The sequence below is a fragment of the Vombatus ursinus genome, unplaced genomic scaffold (genome assembly GCF_900497805.2).
Source record: "Vombatus ursinus unplaced genomic scaffold, bare-nosed wombat genome assembly UNPS02015411.1, whole genome shotgun sequence".
NCBI classification, from domain to species: Eukaryota; Metazoa; Chordata; class Mammalia; order Diprotodontia; family Vombatidae; genus Vombatus; species Vombatus ursinus.
Window position 1 is genome coordinate 1,260,534 of NW_020955189.1, and position 27,129 is coordinate 1,287,662.

The 27,129-nt window shown below is 51.5% G+C and overlaps 1 protein-coding gene across 1 annotated transcript in view; it reads left to right on the top strand.

Annotated features, from left to right (window-relative positions):
* PI4KA (phosphatidylinositol 4-kinase alpha) overlaps positions 1–27,129 on the top strand; it is a 140,615-nt gene that overhangs the window by 75,029 nt on the left and 38,457 nt on the right. The window contains exons 20-29 of the mRNA XM_027847472.1: positions 3,629–3,737; positions 6,588–6,724; positions 7,157–7,290; positions 8,895–8,977; positions 16,694–16,764; positions 17,205–17,329; positions 19,279–19,360; positions 19,910–19,993; positions 20,671–20,760; positions 25,364–25,483. Of these exons, the coding sequence (XP_027703273.1) occupies positions 3,629–3,737; positions 6,588–6,724; positions 7,157–7,290; positions 8,895–8,977; positions 16,694–16,764; positions 17,205–17,329; positions 19,279–19,360; positions 19,910–19,993; positions 20,671–20,760; positions 25,364–25,483 (1,035 nt within the window). The remainder of the gene's footprint in view (positions 1–3,628; positions 3,738–6,587; positions 6,725–7,156; positions 7,291–8,894; positions 8,978–16,693; positions 16,765–17,204; positions 17,330–19,278; positions 19,361–19,909; positions 19,994–20,670; positions 20,761–25,363; positions 25,484–27,129) is intronic.

Genomic DNA, 27,129 nt, shown 5'->3' on the forward strand with positions numbered 1-27,129 from the left:
GCTTACTGAAGAAAATACTTCCTTAAAAATTAGAACAGAGGGGCAGCTAGGTGGTGCGGTGGATAGAGCACCAGCCCTGAAGTCAGGAGGACCTGAGTTCAAATCTGGCCGCAGATCAAACACTTGACACTTAGCTGTGTGACCCTAGGCAAGTCACTTAACCCCAAATGCCTTAAAAAAAAATTAGAATAGAGCAATTGGAAGATAGTGACTTTATGAGAAATCAAGACACTGTAAAACAAATCCAAAAGAATGAAAAATTAGAAAACAATGTGAAATATCTCATTGGAAAAACAACAGACCTGGAAAATAGATCCAGGAGAGAGAATTTAAAAATTATTGGACTATCTGAAAGCCATGATCAAAAAAAGAGCCTAGACATCATCTTTCAAGAAATTATCAAGGAAAACTGCCCTGATATTTTAGAACTACAGGGCAAAATAGAAATTGAAAGAATCCACTGATCCCCTCCTGAAAGAGATCCCCAAATGAAAACTCCTAGGAATATTGTAGCCAAATTCCAGAGTTCCCAGGTCAAGGAGAAAATATTACAAGCAGCCAGAAAGAAACAATTCAAGTATTGTGGAAACACAATCAGGATAACACAAGATTTAGCAACTTCTACATTAAGGGACCGCAGGGCATAGAATATAATATTCCGTAGGGCAAAGGAGATAGGATTACAACCAAGAATCACCTACCCAGCAAAACTGAGTATAATCCTTCAGGGGAAAAAATGGTCATTCGGTGAAATAGAGGACTTTCAAGCATTCTTGATGAAAAGACCAGAGCTGAATAGAAAATTTGACTTTCAAATACAAGACTCAAGTGGAACATGAAGAGGTAAACAAGAAGGAGAAGTCATAAGAGACTTATTAAGGTTGAACTGTTTACGTTCCTGCATGGAAAGATGATATTTGTAACACATGAGTCCTTTGTCAGTATTAGGGTAGTTGGAGGGAAAAAATTATATGTATGTGTGTATATACATAGGTAGATAGATAGATAGAGGGCACAGGGTGAGTTGAAGATGAAAGGGTCATATCTGGGGAATAAAATTAAGGGATGAGAGAGGTTTGTACTAGGAGAAGGAGAAAGGGAGAGGTAGAACGGGTAAATTATCTCACAAAAAAAAACAAAAGAAAAGGTTCTTACAGTGGAGGGGAAACGGGGGAAGATGAGAGGGAATGAGTGAATCTTATTCTCATAGGATTTGACTTAAGCAGGGAATAATATACACACTCAATTGGGTGTGGAAATCTGCCTTACCCTACAGGAAAATAGGAGGGGAAGGGGACAAGAGGGTAGGAGGATGATAGAGAGGAGGGCAGATTGGGAAAAGGAATAATCAGAAGCAAATACTTCTGAGGAGGGACAGGGTCAAAATAAAGAATAGAATAAATTGGGGGGCAGGATAGGATTTAGGGAAACAGAGTTAGTTTTTCACTACTATGGAAGTGTTTTGCATAACTGCACATATATAGCCTATATTGAGTTGCTTGCCTTTTCAATGAGGAGGGGTGGGGAGGGAGGAAGGGAGAAAATTTGGAACCCAAAGGTTTTTTTTGTTTATTTGTTTTTTGTTTTGTTTTTTTTGGTAAGGCAGTTGGGGTTGAGTGACACAGCTCATCTGTGTCAAGTGTTTCATCTGAGGCCAGATTTGAACTTGGGTCCTCCTGACTTCAGGGCCAGTGCTCTATCCACTGTACCACCTAGCTGCCCTGGAACCCAAAATTTTAAAAACACATGTTTAAAAAAAAAATGTTTTCACATGCAACTGGGAAATAAGAAATACAGGAAATGGGGTACAGAAATCTGTCCTGCCTTACAGGAAAATAGAAGGGGCAGGGGATAAGAGAAGCGGGGGAGAGATAGAAGGGAAGGCAGATGAGGGGTAGGGGTATTCAGAATGCCTGCCATCTTGGGGTGGGGGGAGGGGCAAGATGGGGTGAAAATTTGGAACTCACAATCTTGTGGAAGTAAATGTTGAAAACTAAAAATAAATAAATTCATTAATTTAAAAAAAAAGAAAATCCCAAATGGGGTCACAGAGAGTCAGATATGACTGAAAAAAGGACTGAATATGCTTTTGTATCTACGTATATATGCATGTCTTGTTTTCCCCAGTGGATAGTAAGTGCCTTGCAGGCAGGAGCTGTTCATTTTTTGCACTCACCCCAGGGCCTAGCACTTAATAATACTTGTGGATTGATTGTGTCCTCATAATACTTCTGAAAGAGAAGGAGATGATTTTTCAGAGATTAGCATCCCCATTTTCCAGGTGAAATAGCTGAGTTCTAGCTAGATTAAAGAACTTGCCCTTGGCCCCAGAGCTAAGCAGTATCAGAACCAACCCTCAAACCCAGATCTGAGCCCAGCCCTCCTCCCCGTTTCGCTCACAGCACCCGCGTCAGGTCCCTGCACATCCAAGACGCTCAGTCCACAGTTATCGAACAGAATGATGCTTTGGGGAGGAGATCCTGCTGGCCCCCTAAGGCACACTTGAAATCTTGGGGTCACAGTGGGCTTGCTGCCGGGAACGCCTCCTCAAAGGCACATGCCTCATGGAATCAGAGCAGAGGGCCCTCAATAGTTAATGCCAGAGAGGACCTCGGAGGTCAGTGGGACCCAGGCACTCAGGCCCACCGAGGAAAGCGGTTTGCCCAGGCTCACCAAACCGTGCAGAGCTCAGACAGCTGAGGGCCCACGGGCCACCCAGGGAGCTGCTCTGGGGGTGGGCTGGGGCATGTCCAGCGTACATCCAAAGGAGACTCCATCCCTAGGACCATAGCAGTGCCTGCTTCCTCTCTGGCCATTCTCTTTATCTGACGGTTGGACCGGGTGCTCTCGGAGGCCCCCCAGCTCTGTCCTTGTGGGGTTGGCCTCTCTAGAACCCTCTCCGGCCTGAGATTCCCCATGGCAAGGCCTTCTTCTGTATTGTCCAGGCCTGCTGCAAATGTGCACAGGGAGTTTATTTTGGGGGGATAAATGGCCATGGAAAGAGGCCGCTCTGCCCCGGTCAGTCTCTCTGGCAGATCGCCAGGTAATAACGCCCAGCCAGGAGGCCCTGCTGACGCTGTTCCCCCATCAGACTTCTCTTCTATCTAGTTCAACAAGTGTTTGTTAGACATTGCATGGAGCAGTGGGAAGAAAATGGGATTTGGAGGCAGGCTGGAAATCTGACCTCTGCCATGATCATATGTGGAGGCTTGGGCCAGCTACTAAGCCTCAGTTTACTTATCTGTAAATTGAGCCACTAGGACTAGACGCTTTGTGCAGTTTCTTCCAGCACTGAGTGTCTGGACCTCTGTGTCAGGTGCTGTTGACATCTGAGCCAGCAGCTAGTGATTGCTCCCCCGAGAGGCATGAAGACAGAGTAAGAGGCCTTTGTGCCTCGGAGTGACTTCTGACCCATGCCAGGTAGGGGATGCTGGGCAAAGAAGCCCCTTTGCTGCTTGTGACCCGAGGCAGCCATCTGCAGTCGGGCAGGTGTGGCGCCCGTGTTCCCCCGGCCCCCATGGCATTGGCATGTTCCGGGTCCTTCTTCAAGTGTTGGAGGGCAGGATCATGTTGCCGTTGGGTTTTCTGAACCTCCTTTTTCTGTTCCTCTCTGTCCTCGTTCCATTAGCTCACACGACGCCTGCTCCCCATCAAGAAGGCCAAACCAAGACTTCAGAAGCTGTTCCGGGATTTCTGGCTCTATTCGGTGCTCATGGGATTTGCTGTGGAAGGCTCAGGTAGGCACACATGCTTGGGCTTTGGGTGGGTCTTCAGGTCCCACACCCGTGGCCAGAACGTGCCCAGCATTGGCCTCAGGCGGGCGTGAGTTTGGACACGGCGGGATATGCTTCTTTCTCCGTAGGATACGGGTTCTTGGTAGAGGCTTCATTTCCCAGGTATGTTGTTGAAAGGTCTGAAGGTAGTGCCCCTGCTGGGGCAGCCCTGTGGGTCTTCTAGACAGAGCCCCATGGCCCCTTCCTCACCTTGGCCTGGGGCCAGAGGGTGGCCCTACACTTAGTCTGGTGAGGAGACCCCCACAGGCTCTGGCGAAGGAACCCCACTCTCCAAACTCAGCAGACGGGGTGATGAGCCCGCTCGTGCCGACTTGACGGATCCGTAGTGGGAGGGATCTGTAGCAGACAGCAACACCGCCAAGCTCATGTGCACAGACTCCTCTCTCTGGGCGGGCGAGGCTTGGTGGTCGTGCCTTCTTCATGCCCCGGTGCCCCGGCCAGGATGGGGCGTGCTCCGAGTCAGGGGCTCACATCTTGAAGACGCCACACGGGGGCTCGGCCTCAGGTCGTGACCATGTTTCATTAGACATCGTCATGGTCCAGTCCTGTCCAACTCTCTGTGACCCCATTTGGGGTTTTCTTGGCAGAGATACTGGAGTGGTTTGCCATTTCCTTCTCCTGCTTATTTTACAGGTGAGGAAACTGAGGCAAACAAGTTAAAGTGACTTGCCCAGGGTCACACAGCTAGGAAGTATCTGAGGCCAGATTTGAGCTTGAGTCTCCCTGACTCCAGGCCAGGCTCTCTCTCCGCCACAGCGCCATCTGGTGGCCCCACCCTTAGACTTTACATAGCAGCTCCCCTATTTTCTCCGTGAGATTGGGGAGCTCTCCAGGATGCCGGCTTTAGGATGTTAGCTTCCTATAGGTGCTCAGCGGCATCTCTTTCTGCTAGCTTCCGTTTCAGGAGGTGACAATTTTCTGAGGTCTCGATTCTAGAGGGGCTTCTGTTAGGAGCCTAGGAGCCCTCCCTCTCCTGCCCCGCTGTGTGCTGGCGACAACAGGACCGGATTGATCCACTAGGAGTGTTCTGTAAGCCTTTATCTGGTTATGGCGGGGGGACACGTCCTGCCCCATGACCCCAAAACTGCTCTTCCAAGAGCCCGGGCGAGTCTCTTCAAACCTGCTGGAGGAAATAGATGAGGTTATGGGGCAGAGATGGGCCCCTGGGGTTCATTCATGGCATCTCCTGAAAATACAGCTGGGGGGCTGGAGAGGTGCGTTTAAGGAGCTCATGTCTTCTCTGTCCTGAGGCATGCGTCACAAAGGCACGATGCCGGGATCAGAGGTTGGGCCTTTTGGTTTGGAGGAGGGCAGTGTTTGCGGTGAAATGCGTAGTTCTGCTTTGGACACGGTGGGTTTGAGGCGCCAGCAGGCAGTTGGTATTGTGGGAGCAGAGCCTGAGATGGAGACTTGCGCTGGATTCTGCCCTCTGGGACCCATCTTTGTAGAGGTGGTCACTGAATCCATGGGAGCTGATGCTATCACCCCATGAAGTAGCGCAGGGCACACAGCACAGAGGGGGGCACCAACGGTCAGAGGGCGTGACCTGGAGGAGAACCAGGAGGGCCAGGGAGGAGAGAGGATTTCTGCTTCCTTCCTTGAGGAAGGGAGGGTGATGGACAGGGGTCAGAGGCTGCAGAGATGTCAGGGAGGATGAGGACTGAGAAGAGCGCTGTCAAATGAACGATCCCTGGGAATTCTGGGGAAAGCGGTTTCATCTGAATGATGAGGCGGAACCCAGGAGGGCACAGAGGGTTTCGGAAAGGGGCCCCAGTGTAGACGACTTTTTCAGTCTCACCAAGAAAGCGGGGAAGCTAGCTTGTGGGGGTGACAGGATCTCGCGAGGTCGTTTAAGGTTGTGTGAGACTTGGTTGTGTTTGTAGGCATGGAGAAGGGACTGGTGATGCAGGTGAGACTGAAGACAGAGATGATCAGGGAGGGAATGTGATTGAGGAAACGTGTGAAAGGCTTGGCCCTGGTGAGGGGAAGCCCGGCGTGACATCAGGGCCATGGGAGAGGATGGCCTGAGGGAGCTCTCGGTGAATGGCCACCATTTTTAGGGAAGCACAAAGTGGGTCCTTGCTGAGAGGGCCAGGGTCAGGGTGGAGGGCTGTGGCACGCTTCTGAACGCTTGCAGGAGTGAGTGGCGCAAGGGATTGATCAGGGAGGAGTTGAGCTGAGATCGCATCAGTTAGTAGGGGACTCAGTCAAGGTGATTTTGGCATTCCCTCCAGTCCCGTTGAGCTTGGCGGGGTGTGAGCGGAAAGAATAGTGTAGACTTGAAATGATTCCCTGAGAAGTTATGGTCTCGGCCCAGCTGGGGTGGTGCCCGGAGTGGGACTGAAGGCTGGAGTGGGCCTAGGGAGCGATGGAAAGGTGGGCTGGGAAGAAGGAATTTTGGTGTTCTTGAGTGTGGACACCATGGGCCTGAGGAAACCAGGGCTGGGCAGGAGTGGGGCTTGCCCTGGCACGTCTGGCTAGCCCTCACCCTGCCTGGTGAGCCTCACGTGCCCACATCAGGCTTTCCACAGTAAAAGGATGACCCATGCTTTCGCTTGGACGGCTCTCGCTCCCTCTGGTGCAGGCCACAGTCGCCTCCGTGGCGTTGCGCCCAGCTTTGGGCTGCCGCTGCCCCTGGCACCCATGCCGGTGCTGACTCTTCCCTCTTGTCGCAGGCATTGAGGCTGGCCGGGGAAGGAGGGCAGGAACTGCCACCCTGTGCCGCCTGAGCCCTCGGGGCGAGCGCTGGGCCGGGCTGGACCGAATGCCCCATGTCCCTTCTTGTATTTGCAGGACTGTGGCCCGAGGAGTGGTACGAGGGCGTCTGTGAAATAGCCACCAAGTCCCCCCTACTCACGTTCCCCAGCAAGGAGCCCCTGCGGTCTGTCCTTCAGTACAACTCTGCCATGAAAAACGACACCGTCACGCCGGTGAGGGCCAGCTCCCAGGCTCAGCATGGACACCTGGTGCCGGGTGACCTTGGGTGAGGTCAGAGCTGATAAATGTGGAAAGGGCCTGAGCAGTCATCCCCCCCCCCCCCGCCCCACCTTACTGAAGAGGAAGCCAAAGGCCCGGCGGGAGGGGGGGCTTGCCTCGAGTCTCCCAGGTACCGACACTGGGGCCAATCTCAGGTTGCCGACTCGGGCCGTGAAGGGGGAGCCGGGCTGGGCCCAGAGGCCAGAGCTCCAGAGCTCAGACCCTGAGCCACTTCCTCTGACAGAGGCTGCGTTTCCTCGGCCGCTGAGAATGGTCTAGTGGACGTATGCTGGAGTTATGGCGGACGAGTCGCCTTCCGCTCTCGTGGAGGGGCTGCCCTTGTCTGGGAGCAGCCACCGGTCAAGGGCTCGGTTTTGTCTCCTCAGGCTGAGCTGAGCGAGCTCCGCGGCACCATCAGCAACCTGCTGGACCCTCCCCCAGAAGTGTCTGCGCTCATCAACAAGTTGGACTTTGCCATGTCCACCTACCTGCTGTCTGTCTACCGCCTGGAGTACATGAGGTGCGCTTGTCCCGGCCCCGCCTTCCAGGGAAGGGGGGAGGGGGCGTGGCTCTGGCCCCAAGGCGAGGACAAGGACCCGCATCCCATCAGCCTCAAAGGCACCTGCAGTCCCCACAGCACTTCTCAGAGACTCGGGCGCCATGGCCAAATGACGGCTTGCCCGGGGAGTCCGCGGCCTCGTGTCCCCCAGGTTCCCCTTCCTTCCTCGGACCTCCCAAAGCCGCGTGCGATATGTGTGCAGAATACTGTGCCTCTGGCTCTGTGTGCAGTGTTGTGCCCTGAGCTGTGCATGTGGAGGCGGGAAGCGTGCCAGCCTGGCCTGCCCTCAGGATGCCTGCAGTCTACCATGGCCGTGCCTGGGTACAGAGAAGCTAGGCACAGAGTAAAGCATTAGCAGGGCAGAGGAGGGATCCCGGCCGCGAGCTCCAGGGCGCTCAGCTGCCACCCCCTGCTCGGACACGTTCCGAGGCAGGAGAGCACAGGAGGTGCCTGGAAACTGCGAGGAGATGCGTCTGCCCGAGGTGGACGGTATGAAGAGTGGTGGCTGGCAGTGAGGTCAGCCTGGCCAGGCTGGGCCCTGGCCACCCGGCCATCGCCTCCTGCGGTGAGCCGCCAGTGCCGATGTTGGCGGAAGATGGGGACGCGGTCACCTGGGCGCATTTGGCACACTCAGCAGAAGAGAAAATGGCAGGCGACCCAGCAGAAAACCTGCAAGCCATTGTTGGAAGCCTCTCAGAGCAGGGACAAAGAGCCCCCTTCCCTCCTGTAACCTCTGCAGCCTCACTGGGTACCCCTGCCCCGATGGACCCCCGTGGCTGAGCCAGGATCACCTCTCCGGCCTTCCTGAGAAGGAGGCCTCCTGCCTGGCCTGGAGACCTGAGGGGCAGGAGCATCTCCAGCCTCCCCGTGCTTGCCCAGTGCCCTTCGTCAGGCACTGTCTGTAGTTGTGAGCCTCTGCGTGGCTGTCTGTAGCTCCTCCTGCCCCTGGCCAGACTGCCCAGAGACGTCCACAAAAGTGGCCCTAGCCACCATGAGACCCTCTAGTTATCCGTCCGTTTTTCCTTACCTCTGATTTACATCTTCCTCTCTCACATCCCCGCTCACGCTCTCGCTGCCCAGTGGAGGTCACAGACTCACGGTGCCAGTTGGTTGCTCGAGCCTCGGTGTGACTTGGGCGGTGTCTTGGCTAGTCCTGGGCTGGGCCCCCTTGAGCGTTTCCCCCCAGGGATTCCTCCAGGCCCAGTGAGATCATCACTAGAAGAGGGTGAGCCTCCTTTTCATAAAGGTTGGCTTGCGTGAATTGGTTCAGTTCTTAGGAAGTGTCCCACGTGGGTGCGAGCACAGAAGCCCCCAGCCACTCTCACGCGGGTCACACGTAGCACCCGAGCCCCTGGAGCCCCCAGCAGCCTGTCCACGTGACTCCAGCTGTGCCCAGAGGAGGCTGGGGGCCTGAGGCCGAGCCCCTGGACCCCGGGGCATCACCAGGTCCTTTCTACTCTGCTGGCTTCTCTGGGCTGCTCTGGCCGCAGGCCGTGTAGAGGGCCTGGAGGAGGAGGGGGCCCAGGTGCCGCCACCCTCCCAGCTGTGACCACTCTCTCCCTTAGGGTGCTGCGCTCCACGGACCCGGACCGCTTCCAGGTGATGTTCCACTACTTTGAGGACAAGGCCATTCAGAAGGACAAGTCTGGTAAGCTGGCCACCGCCGCTGTGCTCAGCCCTGAACAGCTATCCCCCCGCTCGTCCCGGGGCACTTCCTCCTGGCCTTCCTGGCCAGTCACATATGATGAGATGTGACGGGCAAGGGCCCTGGCCTCTGACGCCAGCCACCCTGCTGACACGTGTGGCGGCCTCTGCAGAGTACAGTCCCTGGCCTGTGTGATCGCCGCGGTCTGGAGGCTTTGAGGCCTTCTTCTATTGGACTTGAGCTCAAAACCGGTGCAGCCAGTGTGAGCAGGCCCGGCTCCAGACTAGTGACGGCCAAGGACACTAATGGAGAAAAGTCTTGGCCCCGCTCTGCTTTCCATTGGTGGCCGTAGAGTGTCCTGGGGACCCAGGGGCCGGAGGACATGCCCCACAGTCCCTGGGCCTGCAGGGGCCAGGATTTCTGGGGCACTCCTCTGTGGCCATATTCCCCCTCCCCTCACTGTGCCATATCTACACCCAAGGGGACCAGGAATTTCACACGAATTTAGGAATTTGGGTTTTTAAAAATCCCTGTTGCCAGGTATTTTAGACTTAGAGAAATGCTTGAGTATTAATGTCTACCGTTGTCCATACTTGAGTTTCTTGTGCAAAGCCTAGAACTGTAGACTGAATGTTGCTGAGGCCCAGTGAAGCCACAGAGGGCAAGCCCCCCATTTCCCAGAGGAGGGGGCAGAAGTGACCATCTGTGTGCACGGAAGTGAGGAGTGGGGGCAACTCCACAGTGGGTGCCTGTGTGGCTGCCAGGAAATGTGGGGGGCAGAAGTCATGAGCTGGAATTGCCTCTTCCCAACCCCAGGCTTTGCTCTGAGAGACTCAGGGAGGGCGGCCTTTTCCAGACACGAGGCCTAAACGTGCATGTTGTAAATCCCAGATACTCCCCCATGTCCTCGCTGGAATCGGTTCTTTGAGTGCTGTCAGGCTTCATTCTGGGAAGCTTCCCACCCTCTGGGGTGGATGCCCCTCTAGAGCAGGAACCCCAGCCAGTCTCGGAGCCCTGTGAAATCTGCTCAGCCGTCCAGGCCCGGGTATCAGCCATGCTCAGAGACAGCTTGGTGGCCCCGTGCGTAGGGCGCAGGGCCTGGAGTCTGCAAGACCTGAGTCCAGCCACAGGCGTTTTGTCGCTGTGACCCTGGTAGATCACTTCACCACTGCCTGCCTCAGTTTCCTCATTTGTAAGGTGGGGGTGATAATAGCGCCTGGCACATAGCAGGCACTCTGTTATCATGTGGAGAAGGCTGCCATACTTTCTAGCAGTTCCTTTCCCTCATCCTGGTGGAAATCAGGGCCAGGACATCATTTTCTCTCATCAATTTGTTTGCATTTGGAGGGCTCACATCTTTTTTTTTTTATTCCATCCTCTCTCTCTTTTTTTTTTGTTTTTTTTTTTTTGTAAATAGAATTTTTTTCAATTACATGTAAAGATAGTTTTTAACATTCACTTTTTTATAAGATTTTGAGGTTCAAATTTTTTCTCCCTCCCTCCCTTCCTTGAGAGCCGACATTATTAAGAGAAATCAGTACGCGTGAGTTGTGCTTTTTGCAGGGAGGGCGAGAGCGAGCCCACAGCTGGCCCAACCCTGGACGTGCTCCATGGCGCTCTGCCGGCCTTCTGTCCAGGCTGGCCACAGCGTGTCCTAGGGACACAGAACTTGTCCTTCTGCCTTCTCCAGGGCCCACCCACATTGCTGCCCTTCCTCACTTGAAGGACTGAATGGGAAAGCATTTATTAAGCGTTACCTATGTGCTAAGTGCTGGGGAGACAGAAAGAGAAACAGCCAGGCCATGCTCCCAAGGGACTCCTGCTGTGTTGGGGGCCTCTGCTGCTGCGAGCTTCAGGGGGTGGCAGCCAGGCCTGTGGCCAGGCCTCTTCTCGAACCTCATGTCCACTAGCTAAAACCCCATCGGGGGAGAACTTTTATTTTCTGTGTCTGCGGTAGCTGTGGCTGCTGAGGAAACTGAGGCGCCCAGAGATGAAGAGGGACTTGTTTAATATCACACAGCAAGCATGTGTCACCCCAGGACCCCGGCTCAGGCCTTTGGATTACTGCTCAAGTGCTCAGAGCTTCTCCTGTTGTCTGCTGTCCCTTTGTGATTCAAGATTTATAACTGGAGGGGAACCTTCCCTCAAGGAGGCAATCACAAAAACATCTGTCATTAGATGGACCGTCAGAAAGGTGACATTAAACCAGCTGCCCCACCGGCTTTGATCTTCCCTGGAAGGTCCTGATGAGGTTAACGCAATGCTTGTGCTGTCCCCCCCCATGCCAGGCTCTGCAAGTCTGAGGGGGCTGCAGCTGCTGTGCTTTGTCTCCTGCAGGGCCCAGGGATCAAAGGGAAACTGTCAGTCAGGCCAGGGGGCCCCGAGCAGGACTGAGCGCCTGCATGCAGACACACAGACACAGGCTTCCCAGCTCTGCCCAAATCTCTCTCTCTCTCTCTCTCCTTTCCTCTCTCTCCTCCCCCCTTTCTCTCTCTTTCTCTTATTCTGTCCCCCTTTCTCTCTCTTTCTGTCTTTCGCTCGCTCTCTCTCCCTCTCTCCTTCCCTCTCTCCCTCTCTCCCTCTCTCTCTCCCTCTCTCTTTCTCCCCCCTCTCTCCTCTCTCTCCCTCTGTCTCTCCTCTTTTTTTCTCTCTCTCTTTCTCCTCCACCCTTTCTCTCTCTCTGTCTCTCTCTCTCTCTCCTCCTCCTCCTCCTCTGTCCATCTCTTCCCTGTAATTGTTGACCTCACAACATTTCTTTCAGTTGTTTTACTTGACAACTTTGAAAAAAGAAAATCACCTACTAATTCTCCACCTGTGTTCAGTAGATGCTTTCTTGCACTGGCCAGTCTCTGCCTTCTTGGAAGACGAGGCACACTTAGGTCCCATGTTTATTGGACAGAGCACAGATCGGTCCGTTGCTGTGTGCTTTGTGTGCTTGCCCAGTACTCAACTCCGGGGATACAAAAACAAGAAAGCCAGGTGACCCCAGTCCTTAGGGAGCTGCCTTTGGGATGGGGGCGGACAGCGCACGATGGGGGCCGCGAGGTGAGGGAGCCGTGTGGCGAGGCGGCTCTTCTGCCGAACACGAGCGTTGCCATAGCCAGAACGAGTCATCACCCTGTAGGCAGTGTGTGGGGGGGACGAAGGACGTCCCCAGGGTGTTCCAGGCGGCAGAGGGTCTGCAGGGTGGAAGAACGAGACCCTGAGGAGAGAGGGAAGAAGGAAGAGGAGGCTGAACCTCAGAGGCCAGGGAGGGATCTCAGTCCCTCCCTTGTGTCTCCTGGGCCGTGACAACGGGAGTCCACAGATGCCGTTGGACAGGAGGTTTCAAGCGACGGGCAGAGGAGGAAGAGCAGATGGGGCGCGGCGCTGCGGTCATTGCGTCATGCTTCTAAAGGGGAGCCAATGAGGGGAGTTTGGATTCCGGACCCGAGTCACTATCAAGGAGACCACTGGAATTAGACAGTGGCCATGCACACCTGGAATCAGTGAGAGACTGAGAGGAAGCTGTGCAGAGTTTGTCTAATACGCACCTGAGATTTGGGGAGAACAGATTGAGGCAACTGCTGGTGCAGTGGAGTCAAGAAGACCCGAGTTCAAATCCAGCCTCAGACACTTACTAGCCGTGGGACCCTGGACAGGTCACTTCTGATTGCCTCAGTTTCCTCTAAAATGGGGAAACTAACAGCATCTGCCTCCCAGGGTTGTTGTGAGGGTCAAATGAGATCATATTTGTGAAAAGTGCTTAGCACAGGGTCTGGCATGCGACAGGTGCTCTATACATGCTTATTCCCTTCTCTCCCCCATTTCATAGGGTATGGAGAAAGGTTAGAAAAGATCCTGGGGCCCACAGTTCTACAGGTGAATAAAATCATGTGCATAATTGGCAGATGGTATTGGGAAAGTGAGTGTCATAATGGAAGAAGCCCAATCCCAGCTCCATTTCTTTCCTTGGAGCTCAATGTCTTTGGGAGGTCGGTCTCCTTTCTGGCCATGGCAGCCACGGAAACCAATCCAATGTGGAGATAAACTGAACGTAGAGCCTCACTCTGGAGACTAGATTGTGAAACCAAGATTTTCCAGAAACAACAGACCATATGTAATCCCGATGTCCTCATGAAAAAAATCGGGTTACTAATCATTCAGTTTTTAAAGGTGGAGAATGTTCTTCAGATCACCGCAGCTATTTGCCACCATATTGGAGGAGTTTGGAGTCTAGGAGGGGATCCCTGTGGATGGAGAGATCCTCCCCGTGCTCCTGTTTGTGCAGGACATCATCCCGATGACGTCCAATCCCAGAATACTGCAGAGGATCCTGGGAGATTTATGATCAGTCATGGGAGCCTTGCTTGTCCATCCACACAGCAAAGACCAAGTGGGTGAAGAAAAGATTTGAATGAACATCCTATACAGCAAGAGTTCTTAACTCCTTAGACTTCACGAACTTTTAAAAAAATGTTTTGGTAACTATATTTCCATATAATTAGTTTCCTTTGTAATCCTGTGTATTTTACTTTATGTATTTAAAGACACTGTCCTGAGAAGAGGCCCATGGGGTTCACCAAGATTTCAGAGATGGCCAAGATAGAAAAAACTGCACTGGGATTTTTCTTAAGATCTTGTCTGTTGTCCCAGGAGGACCACTGTTCTGCCGCAAGTCTTGTTTATTTTTACCTCTCCATGTTCACCCTGAGGCACTATTTTGTCTTGTTTGTGGGGGAAATCTGGAGACCTTGGAATTTTTTGATCTGCTCCACCATTTTCCCAGAATCCTGTCACATTTTTCTAATCAGTAGTAGTTTAGAGCATTTTTTTCATGTGACTGTAGCTTTGATTTCTTCATCTATAAACTGTGTGTTCACATCCTTTGACCATTTATCAATTGGGGAATGACTCCTGTTCTTATAAATTTGACTCAGTTCTCTCTGTGTTTAAGAAGTGTTGTCTTTATCAGAGAACTTGTAAAAAAAAATTTCCCAGTTTTCTGCTTTCCTTCTTATCTTGGCTGCACTAGTTTTGTTTGTGCAAAAACTTTTTAATTTAATGTAATTACAATTATCCATTTTATATCTTGTAGTGCTCTCTATCTCTTGTTTGGTCATAAATTCTTTATAGATCTGACAAGTAAAATAGTCCATGCTCCCCTGATTTGCTTATGGTATCCCCCTTTATGTCTAAGTCATTGTGCCCATTTTGACCTTGTCTTGGTATATGGTATGAGGTGTTGGTCACTATATCGTTTCTGCCAAACTGCTTTCCGGTTTTCCCAGCAGTTTTTGTCACACAGTGAGTTCTTATCCCCAGAGCTGGCATCTTTGGATTTATCAAACACTGGATTACAGTGGTCATTTACTGCCGTGTCTTGGATACCCAGGCTATTCCACTGCTCCAAAACTCATTTCTTAGCCAGGACCAGTTGTTTTGACGATTATAGCTTTGTAATACCCTTTGAGAGGCACGTGACTTTTTAAAAAGATAATCCCCAAATGTGGACACGTTGCCACTTCAAAAATCTCTTTATCTGATCTCAGCCTTTCCTCATTCTATCCTTCCCTCTGCCTTCCAGCCCCTCAGCCCTGGCTCTAGCCTGTCCTCATTCCTGTCTTGGCCTGTCAGCCGAGGTGAACCAGCTCAACTCTCCTTACCCTTCTTCCCCCACCTCCTGCCTCCTCCTCCAGGTTGCGATGGATTCCATCCCTCATCTCTGGGCTCCCCCTGGTTCCTGGGGCCTTCTCACCCAGACTCCCCGTGCCAAAATGTCCCTCTGCTCTGACAACCCCCTTCTCCCTTCCCAGACCTTCATCTTCACTGCTTTGACTTTCCAGACTCCAGCACTGCCTCCCCCACCCCCTTCACCACTCTTTCCTTGAATTTGTGCCCCTAGAGCTTAGCATGGGGTCTGGCACACAGTCGGACCAAGCAACTTACCTACAGTGTGGCTCTGACCAAGAGCCTTGCACACATGCACACATTCACATACACGTGCACACACATGTGTATACACACACACACACACACACGCATACACACCTGTAATGCTCCAGGATCACATACAAAGGCTCTGTAGCATTCAGAGCCCCTCACCTGGCCTCCCTTCGCCCCTCTCTGCTGTTCCCCCCCCCACAACCCCCGTTGTCCTCCCTGCTGTTTCTCCCACAAATATTTATTTACACTGTTTACATCTTGCATCATTTTCCCTGTTAGAATATGAGCTCCTTAAAGAGCAGGTCCTGTTTGTAAGTTTTTTCCTCTCTGTTTTCCCTTGTTACTTAGCACATAGTAGGTCTTTCACAAATAGTTATTGATGGGAGGTTTTTGTTTTGGTTTTTTACTGATAGGGTGGCATGGGATGAAAATGGTTCACCGCAGACTAACCTCAGGGGGCATATCGTCCATCAGTGGGGTGGAGGGTGGGAAGACGGGACCTTTTACTGTGGATGCTCTGGGGATCATCTCCAGTCCAGCTCCCTCTCCTCATCCCCTACTGCAGCCTGGGGCATGGGTCCTCAACAATTGCCCAGCTGCCCCCTCCAGCCCCTGCTCCCCAGATCATCGTGGGCGGGCTCTGCCCTGAGCAGTGCCTGCTGAGGAAGACCCCTGCCTCTCCCCACTGCATTAAGGGTGGCCCAGAGTGAGTCCCGGGGGGGTGCCATTACGGTCCAGCTAACTGGACCCCAGGCCTCCTCACTTCATCCTCCCCAAAGCTTCCCTCCCATCCCCAGCTTCTCACCAGGCCAGGGCCAACCTTTTGTCCTCCTTCTCCCTCACCCCACCCCACCCCACCCCACCCAGTTCAAGTCATCAGCTCTCACCTGTCACTAGTCTCTCCCCACTCCAGTCTCTCCTCCCCCAAGTGAAAGTCTAACCACATCATTCCCAACTCCGTCATCCCCATGGCTCCCCATCGGCCTTATGCTAGAGACAGGGGTGTGAAGGAGACCTATGATTTCATTGAAAGAGGGAACTCCCAGGTGAGGACAGTCCTCTGCCAGTGCAGGTCAGCACCTTCTCTGCAACATAGAACCAGAGAGCATGTCCAGGTCAAGTGACTTGCCCAGGGTCATGCAGACAGTACGTGTCAGAAGCAGGTTTTGAACAGAGATCTTCCTGGGGCTGCAGCTGGCTCTCCAAGACTACTCTGTCTTGCCTCCCATTGACTTGGGGATCACATACCATGTCATCTTTGTCTCATCCTGTTTTACTTCCTGTTTTTTGCATCTGTTCTATGATGTGTGTCCTTATTGGTATTGTAGTACATGTATAAAACGTGTAAGTAACTCTGCACATCCTTACGAGGGGTACGTAATAATGCTTTACCATAAATAACTCTACATATGCTTTTTAGAGACGTGCACAATCGAAGTTGGGAGACCCCTGCCGCAGAGTGCCACGGCCCTGGCTTTGTCCTGCTGCTATAGAAATGGGTTTAGGGTTTACTGATTCGAGAGCCTTTGATTTCACCCCGGCAGGTTCACGTTCCTTGAGCTGCCATGGTGCTCAGATCCGAGGGTGCCCGGCCCCCTGGACGCCCAGTCGCCCAATCCCCACCCTCCTCGGGCTCGTGTTGGCTTTGGGGCGAGGTGGTGGCGAGGCCGCCTTATTGCCTGGGTGGCCGACTTGGGTTCTCTTACGCTGTTGGCCGGACCCCTTGGTCCCTCTCTCACCAGCTGCGCCTGTGAATGGCCTGTCCCCTCATTGGACAATCCCTTCTCTTCCCAGGCATGATGCAGTGTGTGATCGCCGTGGCGGATAAAGTCTTTGACGCTTTTCTCAACATGATGGCTGAAAAGGTAAGTCTTGCTAAGACCTTCTGCCGCCTGCCCCCCACACTGAGCCCTGGCTCCTTTTCTGGCCTTCAGCTCCTGTCTGCCCTGCCCCCTTGTCCTCGGCCTGACGTTCCGGTAGCCACAGCACATTCGTCACCAGCCATCATCATAGGACCTGCCCTCCCTGCCTCCCTTGCTCCTGTCCTCTTTGCCTGGAGTGCCTTCCTCCCAGCTCTGCTGTCCTTCCAGGCCTGGCCCATCTCTCCTCCTGCAGGCAGATGAGTCCCACAGGCAGGACCTAGGGTCTCAGACTCCAGATCCTCACTGTCTGGCCTGGTCACGCCTCATTGGATTTTCTAGCTCATCTGCCCTCCTGGATTGTCAGTGGGAGAGGGACCGTGTTCCTTCTTCACCCTGGATGTCACTGGGGACGCTCACAGCCTCTGTCCTTCCCCACTGTCCAGGCCAAAACCAAGGAGAATGAGGAGGAGCTTGAGCGGCATGCCCAGTTTCTGCTCGTGAACTTCAATCACATCCACAAGAGAATCCGCAGGGTTGCCGACAAGTATCTGTCGGGACTCGTCGACAAGTACGTCCCTTGTCACAGCCTTTTGTGGGAGAGCTCGAGGGATCTCATCCCTCAGACCGAGATGGAGAAAGTGATTCCCCTGCTAGGAATCTGGACAGAGACGGGAGGGGGCGTGTAGAACTGTGGGCGCCCAAGGGAGCTCGCTGAAATCTCCCATCCCCAGGACAGGCTCGTGCCAGGCCCGGATCGGAGGATACAGGCTAGCCTAGGCCTGCCTGGCACTTGCCTCCCGGGGAATGGAATTTCCAAAGTTAGGTAAGCCTGACTTTGTCAGATTTCCTCCTCCTAACCTTCTTTGGCTGGGGGGCCCGGCCCAACCACACGCATAGTGGGGCCCTCTGAAATGAGTCCCCCAGACCTGCTGCAAAGCCTGCAGGGTGCCAGGGACCCCCCAGAGCTGTGGCCTGGGTGGCTGCTGGTCTTAGCCAAGCGTGGCCTCTCAGCCAAGACAGGAAAAAGTCCTTCATTTCATTCCCATTGACTTCTGTGGGTCCAAGGATGAAAGGGGAGAATGGTAGGAAAGGTCTATAAGAGTACAGAAGAGGGGGAAGGATTGACTCGGGCAGGCTTCCCGGGGGAGGAAGCGTCTTAGACCTTAAACCAAAAGCAGACTGTGGGCCTCCTTTATTCAGTTGCCTCATCAGTCAGTATCCAGATGTCACTATTGTGAGACGGTTCAGAGGGTGTATGGTGTGGCAGCAGGTATCCCAACAAGTGGGCCTCTGGCCTCTTCTTGAAGCCCCCCAGGGACAGCTCCCAAGACTCCACTTGGAGGCAGCTCAGATTGTCCAGAAGTTTGTCTTTGGGTTAAAAAGAAATCAGTCTTCCCCAGTGGCTCCTTGTTCCTGGAGCCAAGGCCAGCTCTTCCCCTTATCCACAAAAGGCCTTCAGGAAGCCAGCATCCTTCATGCCCACCCAGGCCTTCTCTCCTCCAGGTATACTCAGGCTTGTTGGCAGCTTCCTTAAAACGTCCCCAGCACCGGACAAAACAGACCAACTTTTTTTAAGATTACTTTTTATGTTTTACAGAATGTCATGTGCCTCCCCCACCACACACACACCCAGGCCTCCTAACTGAGCTTAAGAGGCTCCCCAGAATCGCTTCCTTCAGAACACCCCCTCCCTGCCATTGGCCAAGGGTTTTCCCCAGAGCCCCCTGTCACGTGGAGCATGATTCTCCTCATTGTGCAGAGGACAGGAGTGAGCGAGCCTAGGCAGAAATTAGATGCTGCCTTCAGAGCACTTTGCAAACTTGGGAATAATGTTTAAGGTCAGGTATTAGCGTTGTTGCTGTGATTATTATTCTTTGCTAGAGCAGCGCTTGCACCACGTACCCCTAACTCCCAGTTTTGCATTTTCTACCCTGCCAGACTGCCCCTTTTCCATTCAAACAGGACACAGAGCCATCACCCCTTCCCAAATTACTGGGCAGGTGAATGCAATGGAGGGCAGACGGCCAGCCCTGACAGGCCCCTCGGTGGGGAGCAGCTCAGAGCAGAGGGAGCCCAGCCTCATGTGCCCTGAGAGACTAGCACAGCAGAGGCACGCTCTCTAGTGTGCGTCACAACAGGCACCTAGAGCTGGCACTGCCCACACATCCCCAGCGTCCCTTCTGCAGGCTGCACAGACTTGTGGCCGGAGAGTGAAGATGCCTTGCCCGGGGGTGTGCAAAGCTGGGTTCTTACACTCCTGCGTGCCTGGTGGCGTTGGGCGCAGCAGTGCTGGGGGAGCTTACAAATCGCCCAGTCTGACTCTGAGAGCCCCAGGAGGGAAGTAGCAGTCCCTGTCTGTCTCACAGCCTGATTGCGGAGGTTGGGGGAGACCTCAAGTCTGGGGGCTGCGCTTCTAGGGGCCTAGGATCAGGAAGGCTCGGCCTCCAATAGGGAGAGGGCTGGATGCCTTGCTTTGACACCTTTTGACTCAGTGTATGTCTGCACAATTTACCGCAGGTTTCCCCACTTGCTGTGGAGTGGCACTGTCCTGAAGACCATGCTGGACATCCTGCAGACTCTGTCACTGTCCCTTAGCGCCGTGAGTCTGGCTTCCCTGTGGACGGGCTTTGTAAAGAGGAGGTTCTCTTCATCATTCTACAGCCATTCCCGGAGGATAGTCTGGGTCCTGACACCAAATCCTAGGGGTCAGAGCTAGGTGAAGAGGTTAGAATGTGAAAGCTAGAAAGGACCTGAGAGCATGAAGCTGAGCATGTCAGAGCTGAGGTGCGGGGGGCCTAGGAACCTACAAGGTCAGAGCTGGCAGGGCCCTTAGGTCAGAGCATACCTGAGCTGGGGTGCAGTGCACCTTAGATCCCAGAAGGGCAGGCATGGGTGGGTCCATGGGGAGGAGGGAGGTGTTCGAGGTTGGACGGTCGTTAGCGTGTTAAAGCTGAGAGAAGCTCAAAGATAACCGAGTCTGACGCCTCCGTCGCCCAGAGGGGCCCGGAACCTTGCCGAAGGTCCCGCTGGTGGGTCACCCCTTTCCCCCAGCCGTAATTCAGTTTTTAATTAAACTTGTGATTTCATGCTCTCGAGAAGATAGGCTTTTATAAAGGCAGCTCAGGAAGAGTCACTTTTTACATTTCAGGATATTCACAAGGACCAACCTTACTACGACATCCCAGACACTCCCTATCGAATCACAGTCCCTGACACTGCCGAGGCCCGAGAGGTGAGCAGAAACGGGGCCTTGGCCACGCTCTTTTGTCTGGTTTCCTGCTAGTGCAGGGGTGCAGCCCTCCTCACAGCTTCTCAGGCACAGGTGTCCGGGGGGCGTTGGCTGCCAAGGGCTCCCCCAGATCTTTAGTCACTGGACAGTGTTTCAGGCATATCCATGGAGACAGAAGGGAAAACCCGCTGGCCATTCACTGGCAGGAAGGCCCTGGAGAGGTCATTTCCCTCCCTTGAGCCTTGGTCTCACATCTGGAAAGTGGGAGCGCTAAGTGGAGCTCGTCAGCTGTAGGAGCTGGAAAGAGGCCGATGACTCCCTGAGCTTCCTGGGGGCTCCTCGTCTTGCAGGGGGTGAATCTGTGGCAAGGCTTCCGCCAAGGGCAGAGAACAGGTGGGAGCGTTGGGGCCGGGGCCGCCCCTGCCCTCTGCACCGGCTTCCTATGAGCGTGATCAGAGCGTGAGGGTCATAGAGCCGCGTGCTTTGTAACCATTAGCTTGTGGCTGGACATCGGCTTCTACATCTTCATGGAGCCCAAAGGAGGGCCTAGAGACTACTGGGAGACCCTGGCCCTCTCAGAGCTGACCATGGTGCTGGAGCAGCACCCTGACCAGGAAGAGGAGGGCCCTGCTCTCTGGGCTCTCCCAGAGAGATCGTTAACATTCCCAACCCTTTTCTAGAACATCGTGAAGGACTTTGCAGCACGCTGTGAGATGATCCTTCAAGAGGCAATGAAATGGGCCCCAACTGTGACCAAATCCCACCTGCAGGTAATGACATGAAACTTCTCTGCGTACAGGATGGCAGGATGAGGCATCCAGCTGCCTGGGGTTCTGCTATAGGTGATAAGGCTTCTTGGGTGTGGGGGCCCCTCCAGTCTCTGCAGCCAGTGTCATCATCAGAGACTTGTGGAGATGAGCCCCTTGGAACCCAGTGAGGCTGGCGTCAGACTGGGTACATGAGCTGCTGGTGTGTTACCCCCCCACCCACACCAACACCCCCCCACACACATGCACATACACACTGACACTCTCGCGCACATACACACTGACACTCTCGCACACATATGCACACTCTCACAGTACACTTTCACACATACACACACTCATGCACACAAATTCTCACACACATATACACACACACTCTCACGCATACACACATTCACACACTTATCACTTTTGAGGACCCCAGATTACCTCCGTGCCACAGTGAATCATTTTGAAGTATGAGTTCAGGGAAGAAACAAAACAATTCGAAAAACCTTTAATTAAGTACCTCCTGCATGACAGTCGCTGGGTGTGTTTGGCACTGGGGTTGCAAAGATGAAAATCAAAATATTTCGGCTTTGCTGGAGCGTACGTTCCAACAGGGAGAGAGAACAAGGATTTAGGTAAGAGAGCAAGCATGCTGCTTCCTCTGGGTGAATTTTGTTCTGGTGTTTTCTAGCTCGACAAACTCAGCCCGCCCACGATCAGGTGCTGTTTCTGCAGTTATTGAAATCTGTCTTCATTTGTGATCAGCGTGTTTTGTGGGTGTGTCTTGTCATGTAGACTCCCAAGTATTTACACTGCCTGTCGTCATTCTAAGTAGAATGCACAGAGATGCTGATTTCATTGGATTTGCTTTCTGTTTCACCCTCTCACTGAGGTTGTTAATGTTTCAGTTACTTTTGGGGTGACTCTCCTTGGTTCTCCAGTTAGACCATCCTGTCATACACAAGACGCTTCCTTGTTTGTGCTTATTCCCTCAATTTCCTTTTCATATCAAGGTTGCCGGCATTAAGAGCACTATGTAGAAGAGCAGTAGTGATAATGGTTGTCCCTGCTTTACCCCCGATCTTTTTGGAAAGGTCTCTAGCTTATCTCCATTCTATATAATACTGACTTTTGGTTTTAGATAGATACAACTTATCATATTAAGGAAAGATCCTAGTCAGGAGGACCTGAGTTCAAATCCGGCCTCAGACACATAACACTTACTAGCTGTGTGACCCTGGGCAAGTCACTTAACTCCAATTGCCTTTAAAAAAAAATGAATGAGTATGGTAGCTTGTTAAAAGTTTTTTCTGTATCTGTTGATAAATGATTTTTGTTATTCTTGGTATTCATGGTGTTAAAACCAGCCCTTCATTCTTGGTATAAAACCAAGGTGGTCTTGGTATATAATCTTTGAGATATATTACTATAGTCTACTTGCTAATTTTTTTAAAATTTGCTTCCATATTCATCAGAGATACTGATCTATAGTGGTTTTTTTTTCCTGTATTTTGACTCCTTAGTTTAGATATTTAAGACTATATTTGTCTGATAGAAGGAATTTGGTAGGACTCCTTTTCCTATTTTTTCTAACAAACAGTTTATGTAGCATTGAATTCATTCTTTAAATATTTGATAGTTTTCACTTATAAGTCCATTTGGTCCTGGAGTTTTTTCCTTTGGGAGTTCATTTATAACTTGTTCACTTTGATTTTACTGAGATTGAGCTATTTGATTCCTCTGTATCTTGTTCTGTTAATCTTGGCATTTTATATTTTTGTGATCATTCATCTGTTTCATTTATGTTGTCAGCTTTATTGGCATATAGTTGGGCAAAATAGCTCCTAATAATTGCTTTTCTTTCTTCTTCATTGGTTACGAATTTTCATTTTTGATACTGGTAATCTGGTTTTCTTTGTAAAAATCAAATTAGTTAAGAACTTGTCAATTTTTCAAAGAAGTGGCTTCTCATTTTACTTATTAATTCACTTTATTTGCTTTTAATTTTGAAGATTTCTATTTGGGGTTTTTTTAATTATAGGTTTTCTAGATTTTTCTTTGGTTGTATGCCCAATTCATTGATCTGTTCTTTCTCACTTTTATTGATGAAAATGTTTAGACATACAAATTTTCTTCTGAGGACTACTTTGACATACCAAAAATTTTGGTATGTTGTCTCATTGTTTTTATTATCTTTTATGAATTTATCGATTGTTTCTATGATTTGTTCTTTAACCCTCTATTTTTTAGGATTAAATTATATTATCTCCAAATTTAATCATTTCTTCAGTAGCCCTTTATTGAATATAATTTTTATTGCTTTGAGCAGTTCTAAGAAAGATATGGTTAACATTTCTGCTTTTCTGCATTCATTGTAAGATTTTCTTATTGTAATATATGGTCAATATTTATAAAGGTGCTATAGGCAGCTGAGAATATGTAAACTTTTCCCATTCACTACTATCCTATTTAATTTTTCTGAAGTTCTACTCAAGTCCTTAACTTCTTTCTTCTTGGTTAGATTTATCTAGGTTTATGAAAGGGGTAAATTGTGGTCCCCCCACTATAATACTTTTCCTGTCTGTCTCTCCCTGGAACTCCTTAAGTCTTTAGATCTATGCCATTTGATGCATATGTTTAATGTTGATGTTACTTCATTGTGTACAGGACCTTTCAATAAAGTGTAATTTGTCTGTTTTAGTGAAGTCGGTTTTTGCTTTTGCCTTGTGTGAGATCATGATTGCCACCCCTCCCTTTTTTGCTTCAGCTAAAGTATAATGGATTTTGCCCCAGCTCCTTATTTTAACTCTGTGAATCTTTGTTTCAAGTGTATGTGTTGTAAACAACATATTGTTTGATTCTGCTTTCTGATCAGTCATGCTGTTCTCTTCTCTTTTATGAGAGTTCATCCCACTGAAGTTCACAGTAATTATTGTTGTCTCCCTCCATCCTCCTCTTTTATCCTTTTGTTTTTATTTATTTCTTCCCACATTATAAAGAAGAGGTTGGTGAGAAAGAAGGAGTATCTCAGTAGCAATGCCCTGGGTTTGGTGAAATCTGCTTCTCTTCCCTTTCCCTCCCTCCACTCCTGAGCCTAGCTTCTTAGTTTTCTTTCCTTTCTTTTTTTTTTTTAATACCCTTCTTCAAGATCCACCCTCCTCTGTTTATATTTTGCTTAGGACTAATTTACCCCTGAATCTACCTGCAGTTTATCCCCAGCCTCTTTTCTCCCTTTTCCTCCTGCTTCCCTGTTGAATGAAATGTACCCAACTGTGAGTGTGTCTGTGTACTCTTCCCTTCATGACTCAGTTCAGGTGAGAGGCGAGTTTGAATGTCCCCTGCTCCTCCCACCCTTTCCTCCTTATTTACAGAGTCTTCTTCTGCACCTCCATTATAGGAGATAATTTTCAGCACCTTTCCTCTTCCCTTTTCCATCCTAGTATGTTCCTTTTCCTCTCTTTCCTTTTAAGTTCATCAAAACATTTCAGGTCCTCTCTCTTTGTAGACTTCTTTTATGACCCCTCCCATAGCTCTCCGTTCTTTTCCCATTTTTTCCTCTGATGCACTCATTTGATTTTTTAAATCTTTTTTTTTTTTTGACTCTTGCTTCATCTTTTTGAGGAATTCTAGTTGAACTTAGGCCCAAGCTGTGCTTTTCTTTTGAGACTTTGCTTGATTTTTTGGAGTCATTCTCTTCTTCTGGGATCGTATCATGAGTGTCTCTATTACCATAATAGCTTTTTTGTAGTGAGGTTCTTCCTACATTTTTTGACTCTTTCAGCCTACTTTCTGACATCAGACCCACTTCCATGAGTAATGTTGGCACTGAATTTATGTATTCTTGGATCTTTCTGCTACTTTGCTGGAGTATCAGACGTTCTATTCCAGAATCTCAGGGATAGCTCAGGCTGGGGACCATGCTTTTGGTGTTCCCAAGATGATGGTGTAAAGTCTGATCGCTTCCCTCTTGCTCTGAGCTCCGCGTGTTCCTGGCCTGACTTTGGGTCTGAGCAGCACAACTGTTGGCTTACCCCTGTTTGGAATTCCAGTAGATGCTGCTGGACCCAGCCACAGTCAGCTTGCTGGAAAGCTCTGCAGGTTCAGAAGGGGAGAATTTCAGCCTTCCCTTTGGTCTGAGATTGCTGCCCTGATTCATCCTATCCTGGCTTCAGGCTCAGCAGATCTGAGTTTGTGGTTTGCCCTCATTCAGTCCCTGGGTGGGTGTGCTCCTGGCCAGGTCTCATCTGACCTTTCTGTCTCTGCGCCGACTTGGGCTGGAATGATGACTCACTCTGGTGGTTTTCTTGGCTGTCCTGACCAGGACTTGGGCTGATGAGTTTTCTGGATCTTTGTGCAGGGTGTTAGGTGGGGAGAGCTCAGCCGTCCGGCTTCTGCTGCTCCCCACCCCATCCCAGGCTTAGCACCATAGATGTAGAGCCAGAAGGGACCCTCTAGTCCTGCTCGCTCCTTCCGTAGAGGAAGGCAATGAGGCCCAGGGAGGTCAGCAGACCAAAGTCACGTGGCTAGGAAATGGTGGGACCAGGATTTAAAGCCCGGTCCTCAGCCCTCAGGCTTTCATTTTCTGTCTTTAACAAAACAACTTGATTTCCCTTTTTAGGAATATCTGAATAAGCACCAGAACTGGGTATCAGGCTTGTCCCAACACACGGGCCTGGCCATGGCCACCGAGAGCATCCTCCACTTTGCTGGTTACAATCGGCAGAACACGACGCTGGGGGTGAGTGTCTGCCCCCTCCAGGCCAGGGCAGAATTAGGGTGTCTTTTAAACTGTAGCCTGGGGAGCTGGTTGAGAGGCCGGAGGGCAGGCGTCTCCATTCATCCATTCATCCATCCACCCACTTACCTGTCCATCCCTCAGCAGGAGGTGTGGCTGAACCAGAGCTCTGGCTCAGGAATTCTGTTTCTCCTTCAATCAGTTAATCAGTAAGAGTTTATTAAGCCCCTGCTCTGTGCGGGTACCCTGCTAAGGGCTGGTATTCAGAAAGAGAAAAGAGACAGTCCCTGCCCTCAAGGAGCTCAGGATCTAAAGGGGCAGACTGCAAGCAAACAGATATGTACAAACATGGTACACACAGTAAATAAACAGAGGGAAGGCCCGGGAGTAAAGTGGGCCTGGGAAAGGAAGCCAGGGAGGTCAGCGTTCCAGGGATGGGGAGAGATGTCTTGTTTGTGGGACAGCCTGGAGACTGGTGGCGCTGGAGCAGAGGGTACCGGGGGGGAGTGAGAAGGTGTAAGAAGACTGGGGAGGTGGGAGGGGCAGATGGCAAAGGGCTTTGAAGGCCCACCAGAGCATTTTGTATGGATCCTGGAGGCTGTAGGGAGCCATGGGAGTTTACCGAGGAGGGGGTGATGTAGTCAGATCTGTGCTTTAGTGACTGAGTGGAGGACGGACTGGAGTGGGGAGAGACTGAGGCGGGCAGATGCCGTGGCTTCCTGGGAAGGGTCCACCAGGCCGTAGGTAGGAAAGCCAGGAATGTGGCTTGGGGCCTTGTGACCACTGCACCACACTGTCATTCTCCGTGTTCAGACCATCGGAACCCTTTGACAGATCTCCCTGGATCCTTCACAGCAGCCCTGGAAGGGTCATCCCCATCTTATAGATCCGCAAATTGAAGCACCCAGAGTTACAATTAAGAGCTCAGGGTCACACAATGACTAAATGGCCACGGTGCCCCGGAGCACATACGGCGGATATGCAGTGTGGAAGCTGGTGGTCCTGGTCTCTGTGCTGCCCTCCCCTCCCCTGCTGCTGTGCTGGGTGTGTCTGCCGCCTGGAGCACCCCCACTGGGAGCCAGACTGCCCCCATCCCTACGCCCTGTCCTTCGAGGGCTCCCCTCCCTCTCAGGTGCTCTCAGGCTGTCTTCACCATCTAGGGACACAAGAGGCCTGGGGCAGGAGCGAGGATCCTCCTCCTCTTTCTCTGCTTTCTTCATCCCTGCAAGCAGTAGATGCCTCCACAGAGCCTCCGGGAGGCTCTCTGGAGAGGAGAGAGAGCCAGGCCTGAGGGGAAGGATGGCAGGCAGATGGGCCCTGCCAGAGGCAAAGACCGGCCTCTGCCCTTGTAACTCCTCACCCAGGTCCTTCGGTCCTCCCTGAAAGTCCCAGCTGTGGAGAACCTCCTGGCAGGGGTGACAGTGTTGTGGGCAAGCTGGGCTGAGCTTCGTGGCAGGCATCCATGGCGGGCTCTGCTGTGACCTCAGTGGCCCCTTCTCTCCTGAAGAGAGTCTTCCTTTCCTCTGGTAGCCTTTCCACAGACAGGCCCGCCAAGGGCTAGGGACTTTTTAATGATTCCTTACACCACAAGGCACGTTGAATAGCTGAGTTACCAAGTACGGGAAATACTTTTAGGAGTGAGGGAACGT